Source organism: Vanessa atalanta, chromosome 16, assembly GCF_905147765.1.
Source record: "Vanessa atalanta chromosome 16, ilVanAtal1.2, whole genome shotgun sequence".
Taxonomy (NCBI): domain Eukaryota; kingdom Metazoa; phylum Arthropoda; class Insecta; order Lepidoptera; family Nymphalidae; genus Vanessa; species Vanessa atalanta.
In genome coordinates, this window is record NC_061886.1 from 2800436 (window position 1) to 2818597 (window position 18162).

Consider the following 18162-nt stretch of genomic DNA (forward strand, 5'->3'; position numbering starts at 1 on the left):
ATCTCCATCCCTTCTGCGATTGGAATAGACTTTAGTAATTAGAAATCTCAACAAACATCTTAAGTGTGATAATAATACAATTTCAAATAACATATTAAGTATCAGTGGAAACTTTAATTGCTTCTATGACTAATGATAAGAGTAAAAACAAATTATAGAATACTATTGTTTGTTTGTGTGCATAAGAAAAATGCGACACGAATTGAAAAAGAAAAATGTAATCTATTTATTTAAAAAAAAAAAAAAAAACAACCATTAAAGTCAACGATTTATTAAGGGTTACATTTAAAATGAGGTTTTAATACAATAAATTATTATGAACTCGTTAATTATACAAAAAAATGATATGTCGAATTAATGTACAATGTGCGTTAGTTATTAAAACATCGGATACAATCATATTCAAACAAATACAAATATCGGCCAAACCTCTTTACGTCAGAAAAGTTCCATATAACAACGTTACACTTAAATTCGAGATTTAAATTCTAATCACTTCGCGCTCAAAAACTTTCACTCCAATAAACAAATACGTTATTAAACTGAATACAATACTATTTATTACATATCTAAGTCTAACACATTTTATAACATTTGTGATAAATACTTTTGTGCAGTCTTTTAAGATAATTTTATTCACCTATGAATGGCAAATTAATACAACAAATTAATAAATGCCAATAGAAATATGAATACAAATTTATCAATTTTAAATATGCATTTTAAGCCGAGATACACCTACACGTAAATCTTAACAGATTATATACTCCATTCGGCATTAATGTGCTATATTCGTGTTATTATAAACACATCTCGGCCTCAAATTGTACGAAAATTGCACGTGTCGGATGAAAATCTGCTACATGTACCAACTCATACTGGAGCAGCGTTGTGGAATTAACACCCAACAAGCCTACTCTTGAGGAGAATCAAGAGGGATCCCAAACCCATCAGTGGGACTTTAACTCTATTGTTAAATAATTTTCATCTGCATGTGTCCAGGTTGGGGGGAAGTTACCCTACAACCACTTCTACGATCTCCTGACAATTTACATTGTTTTACAAAAAATCATAATGATCAGTTGAGTATGTAAAGTGTAACAAACAAACTTTAACATTAATAATATCAAAATCACAAGTAGGATTACATTTACTTAAAAAAATTTACTGAATTTATAAGTAACAGAAATATATGTAATTATAAACTCAGTGACTTACATAATACGTTTTAAATTACATTCGTTAAACATAAACTGGTATTTGAGATCAAAAGAGGTATTTTAAGCTTTGTCATGTTTCATTGTCAATATATTTCATTAAATACCATTGTATGGCGCAATCCAATGGCAGAAGTAAAGATAAACAACTTCGACCTTGGATTTACATTACATGATCTTTAATAGTCAATGATGTTCACTATTTTCGAATGTCGTCAAATTTGCTATCGGCAATAAGTGATAATAAATAAGCCGAGATTTTCCAGTGGTTAGAACGCGTGCATCTTAACCGATGATTTCGGGTTCAAACCCAGGCAGGCACCACTGAAATTTCATGTGCTTAATTTGTGTTTATAATTCATCTCGTGTTCGGCGGTGAGGAAACCTGCATGTGTCTAATTTCAACGAAATTCTGCCACATGTGTATTCCGCCAACCCGCATTGGAGCAGCGTGGTGGAATATGCTCCAAAACCTTCTCCTCAAAGAGAGAGGAAGCCTTTATCCCAGCAGTGGGACATTTACGGACTGCTAATGCTAATAAGTAATAAATTATTTTTAAGTTGCTTTATTTAAAAAAAAGCATTAAACTTAAAGCAGGTTTTAGTATAAATCAGGGATGTTATCGAGCTCCGTATCCGTAATCGAAAACGATAAAAAACTAAATTTATTATATTGATTTTTTTTGCACAGTGCTATACTAAAAGAGCGTAGCTTACTGTATTTTAAACTTATTTGTCGTTTTTTTTGTCTGTGATTATACTAATACTAAACAATAGACAACAAAAAAAAATCAAATGATATCTTGTGATTTTTTCTTTTACAATTTCTAAATAAACTTATATCGGTAATCGAAACTATCGGAAAGAATCCGATAGTTTTCAGAAATAACTTCGCATCCTAAGCCGGCTACGGATACCTTTCAGATACGAACCTAAAACCGGTAAAATATTATTTATATATCTGTATCCATATACAGCTCGGAAATTACATATCCATAACACCCCTGATATAAATAAGTGGAAGACAACGTCAGCCGACAGTTATATTTGTAAAGATTGATTAAGAACTATTTGTTGTACATAATACAGGGGAGCTATAAGGAAATCGCATTATATGTATTCCCTATTCCAAAGGAAGTATGAGAAAAGATAAATAAATCTTAGATTTAAGTATTTCATGCGATTTGCTGATAACTCAGCTATGCACAACACTATTGCACTTAACTACTTATTTCCACTTTAATTTTACTTCCAAAATTCCTATAACAGTTTCGTCGACGTTCAAAACGCCATTTTTTTGCAAATCCATAGTGAATATCATAGATCAATAAAGCTCTCGACCAATGGTATCGCGTCAATTTGCTGTCAAACGTTGTTTATTTGGCTTTTTTCCAGTTGTAGTTGGAATAGGGTATATATCTAAGGTTTATCTATCTTCACTCCTGCCCTTGGAGTAGATGAGATACGTTCTTCATATTCAAATATTATACATATAAATAAATAAAAATACATCAATATTTGAGATCTAGTAGTTATCGAAAATCCGCATACCACTTAAGTACATAATAAATTAATTTAAATTATAAAAATTTAAAGTTGCTTGTAAATCCTATTCTTAATAGCTGTTGATATTTTTATATGGCAACATATTTTCACACAAAAAATTTACTTAAGATAAAAGTTAATAGATATGTCTGTAGTGTTAACTCTAAATATAAAATTAAATATTGAAATGAAATCTCAATACATAATCAGTCTATACAATCTCAATAAGGAATACGTAAGTACGTGCCAAAATGTGACGTATTACCATTTTTTTTAAGTTCGATATGTACTTTAAAAATAAGTTAATGATGGCGAATCTTATCAATTATTTTTTACGAAACTAAAAATATTGTAAATCATATTAATATTTTAAGTGTAAATGTGATGTAATATTTATTTCCCTCGTTGGTCATTGTGAGGTTAATAAATCGAGAGTCAAGGCTTCAAAAATTTGATTTATCTAGGAATCCCCAGTAACAGCCCTGAGTTAGGAAGTTGTGGGACCTGGTGCAGGCTTATCTTGGTAGATACCACCCACACATTACTTATTCTATAACCAAACAGCAATCTTAGTATGGTCGCGTTCCGGTTTTAGTTTGAAAGTATAACACAGTGTAAGTAATGTGTGTACAAGGAACATAACATGGCGCCTTGACGACGTGGATAAGGGATGGTCCTTTCTTAGTGCCAACGTCTAGGCGTAGTAATGCATCACCCTCAAATATTCATATTAAGTAATACTCTTTGGTTCTTTTATCCCCGAATCAGTAGTCCTATTCTGTAAAAAATCACTTCGTATCTCACTCGTGAAATATTGACAACCGACTTGCAGTGATACGTGTGTGTATAACTTATATATATTTTTTAATTATTATAGTCAATGTCGCATATCACAATCTAACATTTCAAGCGCGTGTTCTGCGGTGAGTTTCGAGTTTCTTGTTACAGAATACCCCAACAGTTCTTTGATATGATTTACAGATTAAAATAATTTAATTAGATCAATAGTTTTCATATAAAGAATATCTAAATTCCATCAATGAATTACATTTCACTATTATCTTAAATATAAAATTTTAGATGATATGATTAATTGTAGATAAATAAAAACGTTACAAAATCTACGGTGTCTTCAGACATGCTTCGAACTACCGTACGTGGCGCATGCGTCTTTAAAATTACTAACATTAAAACCTGAAAAAAAGTCATCGTGTATAAAACGAACGATATTTTCAATTGGACACAGATATGTATTGTACGTTTTGACGTCATCGATGGGATCGTTCACTTTCATCACAATATTCTGACGGCTCCGGCAGAAACTAAGTTTATTCGTGACATCATCGCCGTTGTAGACGACGCGGAAGTAAAAATCTTGGGCGACGGCTTTTCTTTTAGTGAACTTGAACTCGTCGCGTAGATCCTTCTTCCTGTATACTTCGAATATCATTCTCGATGCGTACTGTATGTTGTAGTGCTGGTAACTATTGAGGCCCAGCGCTAATATTAAAGCTTGCAAGGTTTTATCGTGACCCGAGTACAGTACGAACTTGGGTCGGTTCTCTGATATAATTCTTATCATGTTCTGGACGATATTGTGTATCAAGCCGTACGCTATCAAAAGGCCTCGTCGTCTGTTATGGATGTTCTTAACTTCTTGTTTGTAACTCCATTCGAGATAAGCGAAAACCGACATGACATGTTCCTTCTTAATGCAAAACTCCTCCTTGCTTTCAGGCGTTGGTTCCTTGTAATCTTCGTCGAAGTCAGTTTCTCGAGCGTCGTTTGGAAAATTGAAATCCGCGTCTAAATTCTTCTTAACGATAACTACGTCATCGTAAGAGTCTGCATTGTCCATGTATCTCTGTTGATAGTAAAGTAGCTTCTCTCTCTCCATTTGGGCGTCAAAATCTAGGGGGGCTTTTTGTTTATCGTACCTCCCGATAATATCTCTTGCTTTTCTCCCGATCTCGTTGTTGAAATCGAGTTGATTGTTTATGTAATCCAATTCCATATTCAGTGTATCTATATCGACGTCTAAGAGGTGTCTGTTTGGAAGGCTCTCGGACCGCAATTTCCTCTTTCCCTTCGCAAGTGACCGCTTCGGTTTCAATCTACTGAGTTTCTCCGTGCACGGTAATGGCGCGTCGTGACACATGTACGCTAAGAGCGCGTCTCTGACCACGTCGGCGTCTATGTACTCTTGAGATTCGAATAAAACTTTGGATAGTTTATTGATCAATTCCTTGACGGCCGGATGAGATTCTAGGCGACTTTTCGCTTGCAAACTTATTTTTCTGTAAATAAAAAATATATATATATATAAATTTTTGAATTAAGATCACAAGTCACAGAACAGTAAAATAAATTAACTTTTGGTAGCTAAACTAGTCATACAAAGTAACTCTTCTTCTTGTCTTTTCATCTTTCTGTACCTTCTTGGTCCTCTGCCACGTCTTATCTTTCAGGGATTCTCAGCATAGGACCTTATTTAGCTTTTATTTTAGTTTTATGAACTATATGCCCAAAATATTTATTAGAACCCATTTTATCAGTAAAATCTTCTTAAAGGTAAGTGAAGCTTTATATATGTAGATATACTTAAAATTGCAGAATTAATTCCAGTTTTGATTGCTCGATTTTTTTTACGAAAGACCCCAGGAGTTTGTATAATTTATAAAAAAACAAAATGTACAACCTCGTAAGTATCAAGTCATAGCAAACGCCTACGGCTCTATAGCTGTCGCTCGTAACTGGTATGAGTCGTTGTATGGTGTACCCAACATAGAAAATATTTTTACTTTACATATCAAGAGTTAGGAGAGCGGATAAAGAAATGAGAGGATTACGTAGGGCATGTTGGAACGAAGTTGATTTCGCTATATATTATGTATAAATAAAATAAATTAACAACTATTGAGAATAATTGACAGAATTGAAAAATTGTTATTAGAAATTCTGTGTAAATATAAACAATAATAAAAGCTAAGTTTATATCATATTAAATACAGAGTGAAAGGTAGCCTGGAGTCATAACGCTTTTTCTTTACGTGACGATTTCTGCGTAAATGAACTTCGTTCCAATAATGAATACCCCCTGCCCGACAGCTCGCTACGTCTCGCTACGTGTCGCTACGTCTCGCTACGTGTCGGTCAAGTGACAGTCGTACTTGTCCAGCTTGTGAAGCGCGGCGCAGGCGCAGTGGCGGAAGCAGAAGGCGACGCTGTGCGCCTCGCGCGCCGCGGCCGCCGCCCGCGTGGCGCCCCACGCCAGCGCCTGCGCCGACTGGAACGTGCGCCGGTAGCGCGTGCTCAGCGCCAGCCCGCCTGTGCCGGGCCATGTCTACAGGGGAGTGCACTCGCGTAGGCGCACCGATACATTTTTAAGTATCGGCGTACACCGCCTCCGTGAGTAAATGTTCGGTTCCATTGCTTTCCTAATTCTCTGAGTATACTTCTATAGCGATAAAACTGCTCATCTTAACATACAACTACAGCCCGAAGGAATGAGAGGCATCAATTAGGTAACAATTATTTCAATTTGAAAAACTGAGTCGCGGTCTCTTCTTTTAAAAAAAAACTCTTAAATATATATAGTTATACAAATTGTAGTGTATCTATTTGAGATTCATGTATTCGTAAATGTGTAACGGACAAAACAGACAATACATAACCGAGCTTAAACTTATTCAGGATAATGGCTTTAATCTATTTTTATAAACGAATACTAACTCACCTGTTTCACGTTTTCCTGTCAAATCCATGTATTCCGAACCTAATTTATCACCATATGCCTCTCTGAGGATATTACCTAGAAATAAAGTTAAATTTATTTTGCTTATAAATTGATCTAAGCAAAATTTTTACATAAAAGATTTTTTTTGAGATTAGTAGATATTAAGTAATAAAAATACATGTAAATACAAGTATATATGTATAGCATAAACTCTTACAAATAATTAACAATTTTCGACCAGAATATTTTTCCAATCATTAATACCGTTCTCCACAGACATGATACGCTATTAATATGTTATTTGTAGTTCGTGTTTAGAGGTCGTAATATGATATAGTGTACTGGACAGACTGCTTTAACTATGAGGCTCAACCGACATTTTTGCAAGTAAGATTTGATTGAAACGTTTCTAACGCAAAATCGTTTCATAACCGTATTTTTTTTAATCAGATTTCAAAGAAGCAAGTTATCAATTTGGTTACATATTTTTCTATTTTTTTATTTTTTTGTGGTAACATACCACAGAACTCCGTAATTTATGAACTGATTCGGATAATTTTTTTATTTGTTTGTCCAGAGCACTTGAAATTATTTGTTTGTTAAAATATTATTTAAATTCTACTATACAATGGATTCTTACCAACGGTGATCATCTGCAAAACACCAGTCGGCGTGAGCTGACCGAGCGCGCAGTGCGTGGCGGCCGCTCGAGGCAGGGAGGGGAAGTTGTGGAAGGGCCCCGGGCCCGCGACCCACCACGCTCGACCAGATGCACTTGCATTCAACACAAACTCTTCGTAACTGAAAAATACAAAAGCCAGACATTTATTGGTACTAAGTTTAGGTGTCATAACTCTTAATATACTATGTCCTCCTGAATGATTTAAATCGTAGCAGTCAATCTCAATGGAAAATTGACAACTGCAAAGGAGAATGAGACAAGTGTACATACAACAATGCACTTATTTTCCTCTCGCTCTCATAATCCAATAAGTAGCAACAGAATGACAAAATGAACACACATTTTAAGTAACAATAATGATAAATTTTATTAATAATAAAGAATAAATTCTATATTCAAAGCAGTAAAGATTTGAATATAGAATTTATTCTTTAAAAAAGCCTATACCTTTTGAGCATCGGAGACACAGGCACCATATCGCATGGTAATTTATCACCTCCCCTGAGATGTGTAAGGGGGCCACGGTCTCCATGTCTGGTCACAACCAACACCCCTTGCAATAACCATGTGTCAGTGTCCACAGCAGCTAAAAAATGTTGCAGACTATCAACACTACCAACATTACCAAACACACAATGTGTCTCATGTGGTTGGTAAACACTTACACTGTCAGGAATATTAACTTCTACTTACATCAACAATGTTCCTTATTATTTATAGACCATATAAGTAAATTAATAACAGATTGGATTTCAAGGTATAATAAAAATGATAACATATTTAACATATTCCATTTTTGGCTGATAACAGAATATACAATCTACCTTCGGATCCTCTAACAATGCTGTCTGGTGGATTGCATGCTCGGAGAAATAATTTCCTATATTTTGAGTCAGTTTTTGATACATACTCGTTTTGTGTAACCTTCAGGGCAACTGTTTCTTCCCCAACTGACATATACTTGTATACAACTGCAAAGAATTTAATTCTATTGATATAAAATAGTCTTCTAGTTGTAGTATAATCTTTTGTAACAGTATAAACACAGTTATTTAAATAAATTCAATAAACAATATCACAAAAGCGAATGTTATAAATTTCAGTAAACAATTAAATTTATTAAAAAAAGCGAATTGTTTTTTTATTTAGTATTCCTAAACAAGTATTATTAAAGTTTAATTTTAGAAGAGCAACAAGAAGAGAGTGGTTATCAACAAATAAATGAGAATTTTTATAAATTTATTTCGATCGAATTTTAAAAATTGCCTTTTTTGATACTACTTACCAGTTATCAGGAAAAATATCCACACACTCATACCAAGGTAACAATAAAAGGCTCTGTGTTGAAATGAAAACTTCATCATTTCATATATAGAGCACAGTACTCATATGACAAAGAAGCATTTCTATTGTATTCGGAGATAACAAATACTTAGAGTTTTATGATTGGACATTTTAATTTAAGCTCTATAAAACATTTAACGGCAATATTGATCAACAAATCGTTGTCATATTGTCATTTGTTACTGTGTCACTGTCAAAAAAGGTACTGTATAAGTGTGAGGTAAGGAGTATTGTTTACGTGTAGAAAAGGGTCCCTCAAAACGTATTAAATAAATAGCGCTGCCGTATCTAGAAACTTCAAAGGAATACGGTGTCATACGGTAACGCGATTCTGGCAATTTATTTTAAGCTTACTTTATATGCTACAAATACAAGATATTATTTAATTGAATTGAATTAGAATTAACAATATCCTAACAGGTAATTAAAATAGTTATACACAGCATACCAAAAGATTAACTACTGAACTAGTATAATTTGAATGATAAAATCTTTATTTTAATTTATTGCAAAGTAATTTTATTTTTCAAGTTTAAATTAGATATTCTGCTATTTTAGTCTTTGGAATTTCATACAATAAATAAGTTACTCTTTCTTCCATATTGAAATAATATTTGTTAACATTAATAAAAATAAATATATTTTTGACAGTTGACATGACTTTGACATTGACAAATACCACCCGGAGTTCGTACCGCGTCGTACGTCATAAATTCAAAACTTGTTCAAACTTGTTCAAGTGTATATACTATATTGTAAATTGTTATCATTAATTGTTTTGTTTACTTAATAATGGCTCCCTCAAAAATAGACAATGGCACCGTGATTATTATAGATATAGGTAAAAATGTCTCTGATCCAGAAGAGAAGAACGGGAAAAGCTTCTTTGAAAAAGCGAGAGAATGTGCAATACGTATAATAGAAAGAAAAGTAATAAGCCAAGGGAAGAATTTGCTGGGTATTATCTTATTAGGATCGAAGAAAACGAAAAATAATTTATCAGAATCAGGAAGTTGTCGACATATAGAAGTGCATTCGGATTTACAGTATCCAACTTGGCAAATGATACGAGACTTACCAGATAAGGTTTGCTATTTCACCACCACATTCACTACTTACATCTAATACTACTTTTGATATTAATATTAATTTAATATGCTACATTTAATATTTTTTTAAATCATTTACAGCCATCCAAATCTAAGGGAAACTGGTTTGATGCACTATTAGTAGCTGTCGATCATTTTAAAAATGGCGTTACTGCTCTCAAAATTGTTAATAAACAGATAATGTTGATGACTAACTTCCTGGAACCATCAGATGTTGATACCAGTGAACTGGAACAGGTATAATACTTAATTTATACTTCATACCTTATTGTATGCTAAATGACACTTATTGTACAATAATAAATGCTAAATATTATTTAATTACAAAATAGTTATTCTAATAAGGAACTGTTTTCAGGCTGTATGTGGCTTTCGAGAGGAAGGATTTCAAGTAGACATCATTGGCCCAGATATATATGATGATGAAAACAAAAACAGTGAATTTGAATTAGCAAAACAATTTGTAGAAGGTACTAATGGGGTCACGGCTACATTCGAATTCACTATGAGGTACTTACTTTTTCATAAAAAAAAAGCTGTCAACACTATGCCCTGGAATGTAGATTTGAGTATTGGACCAAATATAAAAATCCCAATCTCCACATACATAAGAATCAAAGATGAACCAGTTATCAAAAAATGGACTACTGCTATAAAAGATCCAGTTACAAATTCTAAAAGCAATACAGAGTATATAGAAAAAAGTAAGGTTTTTATAAATACAGAAAACCAAATGGTAGTTGATTCCGACAAAAACATCAAGGGTTATCTATACGGGCAACAAGTTATTCCATTTACTGATTTTGATAAGGGTATGCTCTATGATTCTGGACCAAAATCTTTAACAGTATATGGATTTACAAATGCATCAAATATAACTTGGCAGTGTTTAAATGGCGATGGATTGTCATATGTTTTTGGACGAAAAGGTGATAAAAAAGCACAATATGCTGTCAGATGTTTAGTTGAATGTCTGTTGGAATTGAAATTAGTAGGTATAGTAAGAAGAGTTTATAATAATGGAAATGCACCTAAAATGTATGCTCTCATGCCTGTTATTGATTCCGATAACTATGTTTGTCTTTCCATGATTGGCATTTGTTTCAAAGAGGAAATAAAAAACATGGCATTTCCAAAAACAGAATTAAAAAAATATACATGCACTGATGAACAAGTTAATGCATTCAAGGAATTAATTAAAAATATGGATCTGACCAAAGCATATGAGGACACAGAATTTGATGACACCGAAGCATTCCCAATTGCTAAGATGGTTAGTCCTTCTGCACAATATGTTTTAGATTGTATCGCCTTTAGAGCCATGAATCCAGACAAACCTCTACCACCACCAAGGGATGATATAACAATGCTGTTCAAAGTACCACCATTGATAGAAAAGAGAAGAAAACATCAATTAGACAAATTAAAAAGCTTATTTGTCTTAAATAAAGTTGAAATTAAGAAAAGAGAAAAAAAGAAAACTTATCAAGCAATGGATATAGATCAGTTTGACAAACCATCCACATCTACAACATATGCTGCAGCTATGGACAATCTTCCAATAATAGACATTAATAGTGTAAAGAAATCTGGTCCAATAACAAAAATAGGAACACAGAATGCAATAAATGATTTTGATGCCCTAAAAAGAGATGGCATTGATATTAAAGATCTTGTTCCTCAAATGATAGAAACTATTGAAAGTATGGTATATGGAAACATTGATGGTAACTTTTCGAAGGCATTGGATGTAATATCTCATTTTAGAAATGAATGTGTCAATACAGAACCTTCACATTACAACAACTGGCTTAAAAATTTCCGAGTGGAATTAATAGATCGTAGTAGAAATGATAATATCAGTATGGTAAATGAAAAGAAACTAAATTATATTTTAAAAAGTGAGAATAGTTTGAGTAACATGGAATCTGATACATTTGATGAAAGTCAGTTGTATGAAAATGATACAGTACCCGAGCTAACTGAAGTCACCATAAGTTCAGAAGTTAATGATCTTTTTGATAATATGTAAAGTTGTAATTTATTTTTTAATATGTTTTCTTTTTGTATTTTTTATTTTCATGTTAAATTTAATTAAGTGCATTAGTGTATTATATTCAATCTCAAAATAATCTTTTTGATTTAGCATTTTCCAAAATTTTTAATATTGTCTATTGAAATTATTGTCAAACTGTTGATAAATATTTTTATTATAATTCAAGGAAATACTGTTTATAATTTTAATTATATTATTCTGTTATTCTCTTTTTATGATCCATTGTCATTTAACTGGCTTTAAGCTATCAAAACAACACAAATTAATATTAAATAATTGTTATTAATGTAATAGGTATAACTAAACACATTATTAACATTATTAGGCACTAAGTACTGTTAAGTTTGAATAAATAATTTATACCACTATTACGGTTTCTTTTATTGTTTTCAAAACAAAACAACCAATTAAGTCTAAACATTTAATAATTTCATAATATGGTCTAATCTCAAATTTGCACACAATAAATTCTTTTTATCTTACAATTAAAAATGGTCTCAATAATCATTGTACGCCACTGGGGGCTATTTTATTTTGTGAATGTAAAAGTTCAAGGAACTCTTGCAAAGAAAGATCCTCCTGGCAGTCTGTATCCAGATCATGTTCAAGTTCGGCTTCCATCGAATTTGCTTCAGGACTAAGCACAATATTTTCATCAAGTACGACGTGGTTAAGCCGTGATTTGAGGCTTTGAAGGATTTCCTCAAGCTCTAGGCATTTATTGCGGATGGAAGTGCCGAGGTCCGACGACGGATCGATGTCGTCGATCGTAGCGTTTTCCGAGAAAGAGTTCGCTGGTGTTCGAGTCCGCGGCGGCTGTATAATGTTAAAAAGATTCTCTGGTATACCATTTCCATTCATCCCATTCCTGATAGCATCAGGTGATCTAGACTCTGTGAATTCTGCGAGTATCTCATCAATAATATCTTCAGCGTTTTGCCGCGGATCGACAACATCGTCGGGTGTTTCAGCACCACTATCACCATTAATCATCTTATTGTTCGAATCTAGTTTCATGATTGCAATTTATGAAAATATTGATTCGTTATCAAAATAAATAATAAATAAGGACAGAGGGCACTTGTTGTCGCAGTCAGATGATTGATGATTACAATGTTGCAAGCTTGTATAAAAATAAAATTGCTAGTACAAAAAATGTATCATGGTCAAAATACTAAATTAAAATACATATATTAATATTGAAATTAATTGTTACAAAATCTGCGTTGTGGAAAATATAAGTCAAGATAGGCTTCCTTTCGAAGTTTCTTTTCGATTTCTTCAACTTTCATAATTTTCAAAGCAGCTTTGCAACTATTATGTGCATGTGCAAAGAAACAATCTCTCACCGACTGAAATAAATAATAATATTAGTAGGTATATAAAAGTAATAATACATAATTTTTATACATTATTATATAAAATTACCTTAAATTCAGCCAACTTTGCGCCTTGAAATTTAGCTAAACAATTCTTAAACAATCTTGAATAATGTTTTCTACACAGAAATATTCTGTTTTCATAATGCCAATAGTCTCCCTGTGCCGAACAAGAGCACCCGCAAAAACCACAGGCATCCAAATTATACGGAACACATTTTATCTGTGAAGAAGTGAAAAAAATATTATAGATAAATGTACCCAGTTTCATCTTTAGCCCTTTACTATAATTTGGATCCTTACCTCGACGGCGCATCTTAAAACCTTTTTACCTGAGAAACTATAGGCGAATTTCATCTGTCTTTTCTTATATTCTGGACAATAGTCACATGGTCTATAAGAAATTAAAATTCTTTTTAATTTCAATTTAGTTTTCCCTTAAATATAATTTGTTATTTTAGTTAAGTTTTCAAGTAATTGGTAGATATTTAGTATACTAAAAACATATTATTTTTATACTACAGTAGCCCCAATGTGGCAGCCAGCATTGTAAATATTTTCGAATATATACTTGGGTATGGTAAAATCTTGCTTAAATGATGATATTTTTATATACTATTTTTGGTTTTCAAGCTACAAATGAATACTTGGTTAGTAATAATAATGACATATACAATCAATGCGCCGTGAACCTGCTATCTATAAAATGTTGTCTCTTGTGCCTGAGACAGCAGTTCAAATATGGTTTTTTGACAGCTTGTACAAAGCTCTATCATAGGGTAATCCACAACTACTGAACAGCATAATGTAATTGTATATTGACCGTATAACATGAAAATATACATATTCTCAAATCTTTAAATTTCTTCAATATAGTACCTATGATTTATTAAGGACTGTCGTAGTGTGTAATGTCGTGAGTAGTAGTCTACTATTGTAACGAAAACACTCTTAATTTGGTGGTAGGACTTTGTGCAGATCTGGACCTGGTTTGGGTAGGTCGTACCTACCCAGAAAAACTTCCGCCCATAAACAATACTTAGCATATTTGTTTCAGTTTGTAAGGGTGAGTAAGGAAGTGCAACTACAGGCACGAGGGACTAACATTTTAGCCCTCAATGTTGGTGGCGTATTGGTGATTTAATTAATGGTTAATATGTCTTGAAGCGCCAATGTCTATGGGCGATGGGCGATCTTTCTTTTTGTTATTCGATTTTTTCCACCTTTTCAACCAAAGCATTCACAATCTTGTCAGTGGTTAGGTTAGGGTTAGTGAGTCTCTCTACTAGAGAGTAGAGAGACTCACTAACCCCCTAGACTAATTTTTGAAGAGTCAAAGCCACGAAAATAAGGATTGAAGAATTGGCAAGGGAAATAAATTAAAATCTGGTTTTTATTACACTACCTTGGTTAAAAAAGGTCCACAGACAAGGTTTTAAAATCTTACATTATTAATGCGAAAGTTTGGATGGATGATTTCGACCGAAAGGCTGAACGGATCTTAATGAAATTATAATAATAGTCGGCATAGAGACAGATTATATTTTGAAATAGGACATAGGGTACATTTTATCCCTAACATCTGCCCACTATCCAACACACGCGACGTGTCGAAAAATAATACTTCATTTTAATGGCGAATCGTAGACAAAACCAATATATATAATAAATTGAATATTCTTTTGGTGGCCTCTTTGCTTATATTTCATAATTATAATTTTTATTTCTGATGGACTTTGCATGTCAAATGAATTATACACCATACATGCCATAAATGAACTATACACAACTTACGCCGGAAACTCGCCGGATTTAAATAACGGTTTCCTCCTTGAAGTGGAATTAAAAGGTGCACAATTTAGAGGTAGAGCCTTCATTTGCTCAGGTTCTCGTGGAGGTGGCTGATACTCATGTTTTACCTTCCATCTGGGTGATTTTGGTCCATAATAACATTTGCTGTAAATCTAAATAAATATAAGTTAAAAATATACCTATATATTTTTTTCTTATTGAATATACTACTTAATTAAACAACGGAAAACTTTTTAATTTCGACAGATCACCTTATTATTATTATGGTTATTGACAAAAAATTAAGATTTCTAGCACGGCACTACTACTACTTAGCTGAGTTATTTTAAAAAATAAAAAAAAAAGTAAATTTGATTTTAATATCCCTACCCTGTGCGTGAGGTCGTAGAAGGCGTCACGTTTATCGTCGTAAGAGCCAGGACCCAAGTTCGGTTTCACTTCAGGCGCATTACGCCTCATAAAAGGACTCAACAAAGGTCCTTTTATTGGTAACACTTCACGATCGAGACCCGTGCCAAAACATATACGAGGTGGTATCTTCTTAGTTACCACATACTCAAAATCTGTTAATAAATTCAAATGGAAGTTTTATATCCATATATCGTAATGTAATTAAGTTTTAGATATTACACACAAATTCAAAGTTTATAATGTAAATTGTTTACATAGAGTTGGCCTATAAAAATCTGAGGCATATTTTGACTTGAAGAAAGGCCTTCTCTGAACGATCGCATGTGTGCGGTTTTTTTTTCAGAAACTACACAACCAATTTTAATCTTTCTTATACTAACGAATATATCTATACGATAGTTATAGAATTCAAAAGTTTATGTACAAAATCATATATTTCAAAATATTTGATTTTGTAACCATAAAATCATTCAAATAATATGTGTATTTTTACCGCCATGAAACGCTTCGTGCATATTATTCGGTCGCAGATACCGACGTCGGTAAGGTCGCTGCATGATCGCTTAAAGTTCACTGAACAACTGACAGTCGAATGAATCGGTAAAGGCTTTCGTGATGTTAGCGACAATAAAAAAATATGACAAATCTGACTATTACGGTTTATTGGGTCGCACGCTCGTTTCAGTAGGATGTATACTTTTTCGATCAGGACAAAAAATATTCAATATGATTTAAACGTTAATCCACTCATTCATGATTATCTCACTAGGTTTCCGTAAAAGATTGTCATACATATATATATATATATATATATATGCACTATACAACTTTTCTAAAATCTTGTAAAAGATGTAAAGCAGGACAACAAGACCTGCTTTACATCTTTGCTAAAAAGATGGTACCCTCTTTAGCGGCCAATAAATAGTTCATTCACGTACTTTATAAAATATTTTTTTTTTATTTCCGTTCCAACAGTATCAATTACATTAATAGCCTGTAATTGTCTCGCTGCTGGGCTACGACTTACTCTTCTTTTTGAAGAGAAGGTTTGGAGCATACTTAAATACGGGTTGGTTACACATAGCAAATTTTCATCCCCTAAATACAAGTTTCTGATAAAATTAACTTTTATTTATAAGCAGATGCCTAGCACCTAGTTAACAATTACGAAAAAATGACCAAATCATAAACAAACTTTAGTTACTTTTCTATTGTTTTTACTAAAAGTAAGTTAAGAGTTACCTACTAGAAATTTCATGTTGATTGCACTGATTTAGTCAATCGTTCCGTTAGTCAGTAGTAGTTTTTAAATTAAATAGACAAAGGTTTTTAGTTTTATATTATTCATAATATTCCTTACCACAGTTTTATTGATTTTGCTTTAATGTTTGATGATATTGTAGCATTTATTTTTATAAATCATTCTAATAAAATATGTCATCTAATGATCTATCCTTGTTTATTTTTTGTGTGTGGTTAATGTAACGCAAATCCGTTAGTTAACAATTTTTGTTATGACATTTAATTGGACGAAATCAATAAAAGCGAAGGTCATGAAAATAAATAGAAGGTCAAGAAAAATAATCGAAACAAGGGACCTTACCCAACGTTACGTCCCAGGTCATTTTGCTTATTATTTTTTTTTTCGTTAATTCGAGCAATTACTTTAAAATTTGAAGTAAAAAAAAGAAAGATCTGAAAACATTAATTACATTAGTCCAAATTCATAAACATATTTTAAATTATCTTCTGTTTAATTTGGCATTTTATTCATATTCTAAAGTTTCCAAGTATTTGTAAACAATTAGGTAAAAATAAAAATTATTAACTGGCACAAGTGAGAACCGAACTTTAATTTCGAATTGAAGGCAAATTCACTGATTACCACATATTTGCTCATATCCTTATGAGGAGCATTGATGTAATTGAATTAAAATCAATTCAAAATATTAAAACGGATATAAATTAACAATATTTAGTCACATTCACGTTGAAAAAGTAACTTTTCCATTACATACCTTCCATATTAAAATTTTTGTTTTAGAAAAGGTTTTGTAAATAGTACAAAATAATTAACAATAATATGATTTAAATCTCGTAAACTTATTCAATTACTGTTATGTGACTTTGTTATGACATTTAAGTTTCAAAAGAAAAAAAAAGTAGTTGTCATTAAATATATGCGGTTACACTACAGTTATCCATTAATATAATAAGTTCAACCTCTGTAACGTCAAATATAAAACACATACCAACCTAGAAGTACCTAGGGGACCAATCCAATCGTTGATAATACAAATTATTATTTTCATCGACATAAAAATAAATAAAAAAATAAATTTATTTATCATTTTATAAGAAATAATTGGTTAAAATCAATTATTATGAGATGACAAATTCGAAAATATTACTTTTATTACGGACGGGTTTATTATTTGAGTTAAAAACAATAACTTGACAAACTTTTGAAGCAGTAGTATCCATTAGATGTGATCTTCATGTTGATAATATGAAGAAGTAAACTTTTGTTTTTTTTGTATGTAAAGGGATATCTCTGGAATTAATGATTTAATTCTAAAAATGTTTCCACTGTTAGGAAGTTACCGAGAATAATTAAAAAAGTTAATATAAAATAATTTAGTAATTATTTTGGTATATTTTTTTTTAATTAAAAATAATTTAAAAAAATAATACCAAAGACAGTTTTTACGAAATAAACTTATTTAATTAAAACAAAAAAAATATTTACATGGAAAAATAATAACTCAATGAAAAAAAAAAATATTTTTTACTGTGTTTGAAAAAAGTCAAATAATAATTAAATATTTATTTTTATGTAAGCGTTCAAGTAAATTTGCCTTTCTATAAATT

The 18162-nt window shown here is 32.0% G+C and overlaps 4 protein-coding genes across 4 annotated transcripts; 1 reads left to right on the top strand and 3 right to left on the bottom strand.

The window, feature by feature from the left end:
- Window positions 1-2531: 2531 nt before the first annotated feature.
- Window positions 2532-8681, bottom strand: LOC125070036 (2-phosphoxylose phosphatase 1). Its single transcript, XM_047679707.1, has 7 exons — window positions 8466-8681; window positions 8005-8151; window positions 7628-7766; window positions 7139-7299; window positions 6499-6573; window positions 5933-6089; window positions 2532-5059 (listed from the first exon to the last, which is right to left on the bottom strand). The coding sequence occupies exons 1-7, from the start codon at window positions 8542-8544 to the stop codon at window positions 3895-3897; spliced, it is 1923 nt and encodes a 640-aa protein (XP_047535663.1). The 5' UTR covers window positions 8545-8681; the 3' UTR covers window positions 2532-3894.
- Window positions 8682-9206: 525 nt separating this feature from the next.
- LOC125069951 (X-ray repair cross-complementing protein 5-like) lies at window positions 9207-11963 on the top strand. The gene is made up of 3 exons (XM_047679579.1): window positions 9207-9610; window positions 9715-9870; window positions 9992-11963. Exons 1-3 carry the CDS (start codon window positions 9317-9319, stop codon window positions 11663-11665), a joined length of 2124 nt encoding a protein of 707 aa, XP_047535535.1. The 5' UTR covers window positions 9207-9316; the 3' UTR covers window positions 11666-11963.
- A 133-nt stretch (window positions 11964-12096) lies between these two features.
- On the bottom strand, window positions 12097-12798 carry LOC125069953. The gene has a single exon (XM_047679582.1). It carries the CDS (start codon window positions 12704-12706, stop codon window positions 12194-12196), a length of 513 nt encoding a protein of 170 aa, XP_047535538.1. The 5' UTR covers window positions 12707-12798; the 3' UTR covers window positions 12097-12193.
- On the bottom strand, window positions 12785-16950 carry LOC125069952. Its single transcript, XM_047679580.1, has 6 exons — window positions 16895-16950; window positions 15250-15443; window positions 14863-15032; window positions 13372-13462; window positions 13118-13291; window positions 12785-13041 (listed from the first exon to the last, which is right to left on the bottom strand). The coding sequence occupies exons 1-6, from the start codon at window positions 16914-16916 to the stop codon at window positions 12895-12897; spliced, it is 798 nt and encodes a 265-aa protein (XP_047535536.1). The 5' UTR covers window positions 16917-16950; the 3' UTR covers window positions 12785-12894.
- Window positions 16951-18162: the final 1212 nt, after the last annotated feature.